We start from the raw sequence: 9,751 nt of genomic DNA, 5'->3' as shown, positions 1-9,751 counted from the left end.
ATTTGCTTTTACAGCAGGAAAGCTCTCCTGAGAATGCTTTAGCAAATGACCGTAGGTTTGCCTAAAACAGGGAAGCTGGAAGTTTGCTGAGTTACTAATAAGAAGAAGTGAACAAGCAGAAAGGTGGAGCTGTGGATAAGGGGTCTTTGGTCATCAAGCTAAGGGATAGTGTGCGATCAGGTGGGTTCCTGCAAGCTCCCTCCTCTGCTCCTCCCAGGTGAGGATGCAGCCTTGATGCAGATGAAGATGTCTCTGTTACATGCAGGGAGGCACGTAGCACAACGCCAGAGTCCAGGGTTGAGAGACAGAGGCAGCAGACTCAAACAGTATAAACTTGCTCATTTTTTTCCCACTCAGAGAGAGAGATGGGCATTCTTGCCACTAGAAGTGACTATAAGAGTGTCTTACAGTCCAGCACACAAAATGTCAGGATCTAATAGCAATAAATAAAAGGCTTTTCATTTTCTTTCAGTATTGTAAAATATTGAAATAGCTGTGAAAAATGGGGAGACCTTTCCTAAGGCAGACTCAGGCAGGTGCTAGTGGGACTTTCCAAACCATAGCTACCTGTATGGAGAGCCCTCTGGCTGTTTGCTGCCAGTTTAAAAAAGGGACGGAAAGGTGCAGTCTCATAATCAGGAAAGCAAAGGGCACTGATCAAATTGTGCTGGTGTAACTCAGAAAATGGATACCTAAGTGTCTTTGCTGGTGAATAATGTGTGGCAATGACATTGGGAAAGGGTTGGTGGCTCTTAGCTTGGCAGCAGCTCATGGGAGATAGAGAGATGACAAGACTCCCACTTCAGAGGCTGAATTAAGATCCGGTCCTTGCAAGAAAAAGAAGTTATTATTTAGTACTGATATATCACGACTTCTGGATGCTTTTGGAAATGGGACCCAGCTCTTCAGTGACTTGTTCATGGCCCTGAGCATCCTTGGCCACCAATTCCCCTTGTACTCAAACAGGAGCTGAATTCCTAAAATATTTTAAGGATCTAGGTTGAAAATGTGTTGCATAAGAAAAAAAAAGTCTTTAAAATGAAGTCCTCTGAAATACCTCTTAGCTAATGAGCTTCCCCTGGCCATGGAGGACTGTCAGCTAATAGGTGGCAGATATTCTCCAGGAGAATGAGGATAGCCTAGATTTCAAAAATAGCATAATTGTATGTAAATGCAAGGAACAGGTTGGTGTGGGTTTTTTTTGTGTTTGTTGTTTGGGTTTTTTCTGAGCCTGAAAGAGCAAAGTTCATCAGATAACAAGGCAGCTCCCAGCCCAGGAGTCCGGACTAGTTGGAAGTCGGGGAAGGCTGGGGAGCAAAGGCAGGAGAGGTAGAGCATTGCCAGGTTTGGTGCTGCTGGCCCTATACTGCACAGGCAGAGATTTTTTTTTGAGATATTAAATTGTGACACCAAATGCATGCCCATTTCACGGCAGCCTTCAGCCTTCACCTACCTGTGCTTGTCAATTAAACTGCCACACAGTGCTGCTGTCCTTAAGCTGGGCATAGGTGCTTCTTCATGAACAACTGGGTTTTCAAAGCCACGGAGCACTCTGGGCTCGCTCACTCCTGCAAGCTTGGCCATGGTCATGTAGCCAGAGCCACTTGGGCCATTTGCAAATAATCTGATTTCCAGATCAGGGTGCTTCTCATATTATGTCTAACTTCATACTTTCTATCTCTACACCTTTCTGCAGAGGCCCTATTCATCTGATTATTAGTTAGCTGTGTGGCTTTTGGCTTCCCAAAAAACTAGCATCAATGTGCTGGAAGCTTCACTTCACAGCTCCAGCAGCTTTTGGGACAACATGCTGCCCAGGCTGGGGCATTTTGGGTGTTGCAGGGGCCGTATCAAGTGCACCAGCCTGCTGGGGTCAGCAGACAAGAAGGATGCTGTGCTCTTGCCCCTGCCAAGCATGCAGTGTGGGTGTTGGCTTTGCAACGGAGGTAACAGCCGCCAAAGAGCTGTGTGTGTGTCTGTGTGCTCAGGACCAGCTCCTGGGAGGTGATACAAGCTCCGAGGCCGATTGCTGAAGGCAGACTAAGCCCCTGTGCCTTGCAAAGCCTCAGGCAGCATCGCATGCCTCTTCATTCTGGGATGGCTGGGATACTGCTGAAACCAACCCATCCCCTGCGGTCATGCTGCGTGGGCCTTCCCAAGGACTTTAGAGCAAAAAAAAAAAGGAAAAAAAAAATCTTTTATGGAAGAAAATTGTGGCAGCAATAGACCTAACCAGATTGGTTTTTTTTGTTTGGTGGTGGGTTTTTTTTGTAGCAACATTATCAGGCTGATTTTGGCAACACAGCTATCTGAGGTGCCAACAAAAAGACTCCCCACTCTCTCAGCCAAACAATGACCCCAGCAATGCACCCAGTCCCCCACACCCCACAAACTGGGCTCGCTGACTCTCATCCTGAGCTTCACGTGGTGTCACCTTTATTCGGTGACGTGAAAGAAAAGGGCTGTATGTGTCCCCTGCTGGCACTGGCACACAGTGTGCGCAGAGAGGCAAACCAGCGGGGCCAGATGGTGATGGAGCAAAATTTTACAGACTTGTAGTTCCATCCCTCAAGTTCAGTGGGTTTGTCAGAAATGGTTAATCATACCTCAAACAAGCTAAGGAAAAGATAGATAGATAGATAGATAGATAGATAGATAGATAGATAAGTATAAACTCTGCATCTCAAAGTGTCTGGGACTTCGGGAGCCCCTATGAAAAACTAAAAGGGGTTTGGAAGTTGCATTTGCACTTTTATTGCTGAAATTTGTATTGACTTGTTATTTTGCCAGCACTGTCTTTCTTAAAATATGATCCAAGACATTTCTGTAGTGCTGGGGAAGGGCTCGGCTGAGGGGAGCATCGCCTCTTCCCAGTTTGTAGCCTGTTTGTTCTGAATCCAGAGTTGCATTAAACCTGAGCTGCACATTAGCAGTCTGCAATGATACAGAGATGCTTTCTGGTGAGAAACACCGGGTTTTAGAGAGCTGCTTCTCAGCGAGACCATCCTGTGCATGGGGGCACTTGCCCCTGGATTTTGGTACAAAATTGCACAGGAAAAGGTGCAGCAATTCTGTTGCAAGAAGGCTTGTTCTTTGCTGAATGATTGAGGCTCTTGCCATACGAAATGCAGCTCAGCTGTACTGGGGCTGACAGACAACACTCATTGTGCTCTTAATCACTGAAAATGAATTAAATTGTACATATTAAACACCAATTATATAATAACCTGTACTTAGTGTCATACTTATTGCTGAAAGCAATACCCCTACCCTACTTACCAGGTCTGTTTTGGATAACATGGAAAGATCTGTGATCTAAGAAAAAGGCTGTTATTTAAAAATTACAGGTTGAAGTCTCCCCCAGCGTTAGCCAGAGGCCCTCCCAGGGATTTTGGCTGAGCTGCGCTGACTTACACCAAGTGATGACTTGGCTTTTTTAACACCAATATATGGGTGGGGGTCACCAACCCCAGGGAAGGTGCATAAGTGTGCAGGAGATGCTCCTCCATCAACTTTCCCTGCCCACCAAAGACACATCAGGGACAGGGCTGAGCTGATTCTTGTACTTTCATTGCAAAGACCAGCTAAAGCAAAAATCGAGTTTTCTGCTCACAGTTAACCAAAGTCCTTAAGTGCAAAAACATACACACGAGACTCTGCCCTTTGGATGAATACTTCCATTTATTCCAACTGGAAAAAACATTTTTTTTTTTAAATATACTTAAGTGTCATTTCTTTTTTTTTGTCATCGTTTTGTTTTTCTTTTTAAAGGAATAATAATTATCACATTGTCCTTTACAAACAACAAAATAAAATTCCTAGCAATAGTCTGTGGTGTGGAGACATCCATCTGCAAGACTTTTCTGCATCTGCTGCTTTGAGGAGGTGACGGGGTGTCCCATGTGCGCTCAGGGGTGCTGGAACTGCAGCTGGACCCTCCTCCCGGGGTGCAGGGCAGGGGCACCCCGAGGTGCTGGCAGCACGTGGGGTGAGGGCAATGCAGCTGGTTAAGCCTCTCAGCCCTCCTGGAGCTCAAAACTCAGCTTTATCTTAAAACCCCTAGGCACTAACCCGCACCTTTGGGTGCCAAGAGCCCCTTTTGCAAGCCTGCTCCTTCCTGGGAAGCACCAGGAGAAGGTGGCATTGCCTCGCAATCCTCCGGCCGTACCTCAGTGGGTTAAAGCATACAGAGAAAAAAACTAACATCCACCATAACACAACACAGCTGGGCCCATTTACAGACCACTCTGGAGTGAGGACATCTCTCCAGGGCAGGATCTGGCCCGCAGGGAGCAGTTTGCAGTCGTTCTCCTACGTGTTAGGCAATATTGAGACTTCCACTTGGTAATGAACAGCAGTTAACATAACCCAGGAGACTAGAGCACCATAAGACAAATCTATATTCAAAACAATGTCATGCTGACATCACACAATTGCACCATTTACACTTTTATTTACTCCAAATAATAGTTCAACGTTTAGTAACTTCAACGTTCTCTACAGAGGTGTAAAATTCCTTCTCTGGCTTTGGTCATTTACAACGTTGCAGGCATTTGGTAGTTCTGTTCTTTCCTATATAATAATAATAATAATAATAATAACAATAAAAAGTCCATTTTGCAGCTGTCAGGATTCCTATATCTGACAGATGGAGCGTACCTGAAAATCACAGGTGTGAGCAGACTTCAAAATGCCACTGAGGCCTCTTCAAGATTTAATGGATCGGAAAATGGTCTCTTTATTTACCAGGAATGAAACAAACCAAAAAAAGGGTTAAAAAAACCCCATAACCCTCAAAACAAATGACAATTCAAACTCTCACTGATATACTTAAGAAATGTGATGATGAATTGGAAAGGGGAGGGTCCAAAGTACTGTTTGGTTAGCTCTGGTTGAAAACAATTCTGAACGTGCATGCATTTTCCCAGTGACTCCTAAGATATAGAAATTCCTCTGATATTACAAAATACAAAAATATTTTCTCCAAACTCTCATTTACATTGCATTTACAACAATCATGGAAATAACTTAGGCTCCCACACTGTCCAAAAAAGACAAATTACCTACCGACATGGCTAATGGAAAACAAAAATGTGGTGGAAAGCAAAAGCTACTGGCAAACTGATGCTGAGAGTCAACAGTGGTAACCAAAACATATAGACAACCAGAACTCAAAAGGCTGGCAGTATTTGGAAGAAAGAGGAAAAACTACTGGATAAATATTACAGGCTAAAGTGAAGTTTTTTTGTATTATTTTTCTCCAAAGTAAGATGTGCAAAATATATTCACCGTGCCCAGGATTATGACTATTTATAGAAGCCAGTCTACAACCTTCTTAGAAATCCCTATTCTTCAGGTCGTTTCTTTTTGTTACAATAAAAGCGCTTACATGATCTAAAACAGTGCAAGTTTGTGAGTTAATTTACATTCTCCCACGGTGCCTGATAAGGATGCCATTAGGATATGATACAGTTTTTGCTCTTCTGTCTTTTCCGGCTGTGCAACTGTCCCCTGCCCCCCAGTGTGGAAGACTTGGGCATGCTGTACGAGCCGTACTTGTGCAGGAGCTCCTCGCTGGTCACGTACCGGAGCCGGGCAGGTTGGGGAATTGGCTCCCCAAGGAAATAGCCCTCGTTGTCAGACTCGGAAGAGGATGAGCAGGTCGAACACCAGTCGTATTCGGCAAAGTACGGCCCCCACCTCTCACCCAAGTGGTTCTGCAAGGCGAGATCCGACACCGTCCGGGGACAGTGGCCATAGACGTCCCTGCGGGGACCCTGCTCCACCGTCTCTCTGCAGCTCCTCTGGTGCATGAACTGGTCGTAGTCTTCCCGGGCTCGCAGTGAGGGTCTCTCCTTCAGCCGGTAGCACTGCTCACTAGCCAGGTGCAGGGCGTTATCCGACCGGGAACGCCGAGACCGCCGGGGCCGGTGCGGGCGGTAATGCCGGTCATCGTCCCGCAGGTTAGTTCGCCGACGCGTGCGCTCGCTCATGGGGGCATGTCTGGAGCCCTCCTGCACCCCCAGTTTGCCCCCCGGCACCCCACTACCGTAGTCGAAGCTCTGGTGCATCCGCCCGTGCGACGGCCGCTCTCGGTAGCCAAGGGGGCTGGCGAGGTCGTGCAGGTTGGGCTCCATGTCCTGGTACTGCTGCACCGACAGCAGGCTGCGCACTGACTCGGCACTTCGGAACTGCACAGAGGAGTTCAGGGTGCCCATGTTGCTCATCTTCTCCGAGACGTTCATGCCCGAGTCTTTGCTCAGATCAGGCATTGAGAACCTGGAGAGATGCTCCTGGCGTTTGGCTCCACCATCTGCAGAGAGCCCTTTGCAGGGAAAGGGGAAAAGAAGAAAACAAATGAAAGGTTAGAAGGAGAATGTTCTATCAGCAGAGACGCATGGAGAAGGCTGGGTTTAGCACAAAACTTATGCTTTAAAAAATAACTCAGTGGTTTAGATGCTGTCCTGAAGAGCCCTTCAAGATGGTGATTTTTTTAATCATATTTTTTTTTTTAAAGAGCAGGCAGTTCCTACTTTGGGGAAATCACACCAATTTAAGGTGTTTTCAGTTGGACTCCAAGCTGCTTTTCACGACTTCCTTCCCCATATGTCTACACTGTCTGTGACTTGATAGGAATAACTAGTGATGCCAGTGAGAAATTATGCGTCAGAGGTAACCTGAGGCCTCCTGCACACTGAGATAACTAGGGTGCCATGATCCGGCACCCACACCTTGTGCAATGATGACATGTTTTGAAGGACTGAACAATGTCAGGGGCAGCAGAAAACAGGGCCACTGACTAATTCAGGCTTGTCACCATGCTGCACCACACAGGTCTCCCTGAATGACACCTGCGGAGGGACCAAAGAAGCAGCCTTGGGCATGTGCACGCACGCAGTCAGGTTTCCCAGGAGATGTGGAAACACTCGAGTCCCAGAGGGTCTGCTGGAGCTCCCCATATTGAGCAGGACAGCGGGTGGGTCAGGCTGTCCCTGCAAATATCAAGGGAGCTGCACGTGGCCGGGAGCCAGGAACATCAGCCCCAGCTTGATGGGCTTCCAAGCTTGGGAAGGTGCCCTGCTGGCTCTCTCCTATGAGCCAGCCAACTCTGAGCTTCTGCACGGTGCTTTCCTTCCCCTTCACCCAAGAGCAGAGAAGTGGGGTGTCTGCTCAGCACCTGCCCATCAATGAGAAACTCAATGCACCCCACATTGCCCTAGCCCTTGGCCTGTTTTCTGGGCGTTTCCAACTATTTTCTGAGGATCTCCTTGTAGCTTTGACAACTGGCAGCAGTCAGCACTTCCATTGCAAGCTCAGGACAATGTTTCACAAGTTATTTCAAAGGAAATCCATTTCATCCCAAATCAAATACAGAGTGTTTGCTTTGGCGCTCTTCTCCCCATCCCTCTCTGAGAACCTCCCCGTGCAGACCAAATGCGGGGAGCTGTGCACCATCAGCAAGATTTCAACATGACGCACAGCTCTTATGCAATCAACCAGAATTTATGACTTTGTAAATTAATTTAAAAAAACAACAACCCAACCCACAATTCAAGAATAAACTTCTTTTCCCCTTAACGAAAGCTGCTTACATTTCATTGAGAGCTCAGCTCCTTTGACATCAGCCACTGCCTGCCAGATCTGAACAAGGGCTGCTGTCACTAACCCTGCTCACGAGACGCTTCGGGGTTTCTTTGGACTCAGCCTTAAAAATATCAGCAGATCCTACAAAGATGGGCAAGGTTTTCCAAATCCTCCCCTCAGTGGCACTGGGGAGAGCTTTAGCACTTGAGCACAAGCTGCTGCTGGGTCTCACATGATTAGGCTTTGCTCCCCAAGTCTCAGCCGTCACAGCCATTTATCTCTCCTCACTTGCTTTTCTTTTTCGGGGATGCTTCTGGAGTTTATGTTCGCAGAGGAAGGTAAAGCAAAGGCAATCCCTGAATGTTGCAGGAGAAGGGAGAGGGTCAGTTAAAATAAGAGGAAAAGCCACCTTTGGTTTCAAAAAGGACACATTTTTCAAGCTGGCTTCATGTCTTTTTTTTCCCCAAGGCACGGTGATCTCAATCAAGCTAACCCAACCATGCCGACTGCTCTTTGGAAACAGCCCCGCACGGGTTCCCTGTCCCCTCTGAGGATCTGCCTGCCTGGGGTCCCCGCTCCCATAACGGGAGTGAGCGATTCCCAGCACATACCACCTCCCCGCTGGAGCCACGATCTTCTGCCTTTGATCCCAGTGACACCGTTTGTCACATCAGGCACTGCTTCCCATGTCCCTCCTGTGTCACCATGGAGGAGCCCAGCAGTCCCCCAGGGAGGGAAAAGCAACTTGGTGACACGTGCAAAGACCTCCCAAAAAGCCAGAATAACAGCAGGACTGCCGATGGAGCTGATCTGAACGTGAATCACAGCCACTGGCAGCCAAATGTGGCCTTAATCAGATCTGTCAGACAATAGCTGACGCCAAAGAAAATGAGCCCTCAGTGACATTTATGCAACCCTTCGTTAAGAGAACCAGCGTGGCTCTGCAATAAGAACATGCAACAGCAGAGCTGTGCAGGAACACAGCTCCCAAGGCCATGGGATGCTTCTGTGGTGTCAGCAGATTGATTTTGGCAGCATCGTTTGAAAGGGGCTGACCTCGTCCCACCTCACAGGGGCAAGGGGTGAGCCACTGCTTTGCCCCCAGAATGCAGCCAGCCGCATCGGATGGCACCCATGGGCCTCAGCTCCCTCTGCCACAGCCATCTCTCTCCTCTGGTCCTGCATCCAGCAAGAATTAAAATGAGCATCAGGGGAGAGGTTTGCAAGACAGGAAATATTTTCAAATTAAGCAAGACATTTCTGCATCCTCCACATCATCAGCATTGTGCGCAGCTGCGGTGACCAAGCGGGATGAACTGCGGTGAAACCTGCATTTCTTTTTACTGGGAATAAAGCAAGTTGCGATAAGTGGGGGGCTCTGGGAAAGGCAGAGCCAGCACTAAACAGGGTTAGCTCATGCAGGGTGGGGGTCTCCAGCCCCTTGCCCACAGCTCCAGCAGACACCATGAGCGTGTTTTCTTTTCCTCTTCAAAAAATGTCGGTCATCACAGGAGGAAGCAATTTCAGACAAGGAGCCTGTGATACACGTACGGCTCATGCTCGGAGTGCAAGGTTTAATCAGTGATTATTAGGTCCGGGGGACATTTCTGGCTGTTCATTCAACCAGCCTGATTATAATTAAGCACACACATTTTAAGATCTTGAATCGCTGGGAAAATGTGGATTCTAAGAGGAATCTGGCATCTAGTACATACATTACCACCAACAGCATATGCAGCTCAAGGTGTGATGGAGCACATGGCAAAACCACCCCAAGACAAATCAGGTCCATACAACAGAGTGGGAAATGCTCCCTGTTGAGGGCCAAATGCATCTTTCAAAGCAGATTTAGGAAGCTGCATGTGCATAAGCCTTCTTTTGGGATCCACACTACCAAGTGGCCCAGCAAGCAGCATGGCCAGGGGCCAAGTAAACTTTATCTGGTCACTGAGGAGCAAATCTGTGCTTTTACAGCATCCCTGAAGATACTGAGAGCTCCGCGTGGTTCTTACAATGCCCAGAGCAGGTACCAGGTTGAGGATGTAACTTCTAACCCATGTGAAACACAAAGGTGTCTCCAGGCTTAAGTTTACATTTACATCAATGCAAGGTGTAAAGTACTGGGAGCAGGGGTTAGGCCCAGATCAGTTTTTCAAAGCTCGCAAAA

The 9,751-nt window shown here is 47.6% G+C and overlaps 1 protein-coding gene across 1 annotated transcript in view; it reads right to left on the bottom strand.

The window, feature by feature from the left end:
- Positions 1-5,456: 5,456 nt before the first annotated feature.
- PRICKLE2 (prickle planar cell polarity protein 2) overlaps positions 5,457-9,751 on the bottom strand; it is a gene marked incomplete at both ends in the record, with an annotated part of 102,990 nt that continues 98,695 nt past the window's right edge. Inside the window, one exon of the mRNA XM_080350368.1 lies at positions 5,457-6,325. Coding sequence (XP_080206494.1) covers positions 5,457-6,325 — 869 coding nt within the window. The remainder of the gene's footprint in view (positions 6,326-9,751) is intronic.

Source organism: Nesoenas mayeri, assembly GCF_963082525.1.
Source record: "Nesoenas mayeri genome assembly, chromosome: 10".
In the NCBI taxonomy this organism is placed as follows: domain Eukaryota; kingdom Metazoa; phylum Chordata; class Aves; order Columbiformes; family Columbidae; genus Nesoenas; species Nesoenas mayeri.
The sequence above is the reverse complement of the archived record's forward strand: the minus strand, read 5'-3'. Positions and strand labels throughout refer to the sequence as shown.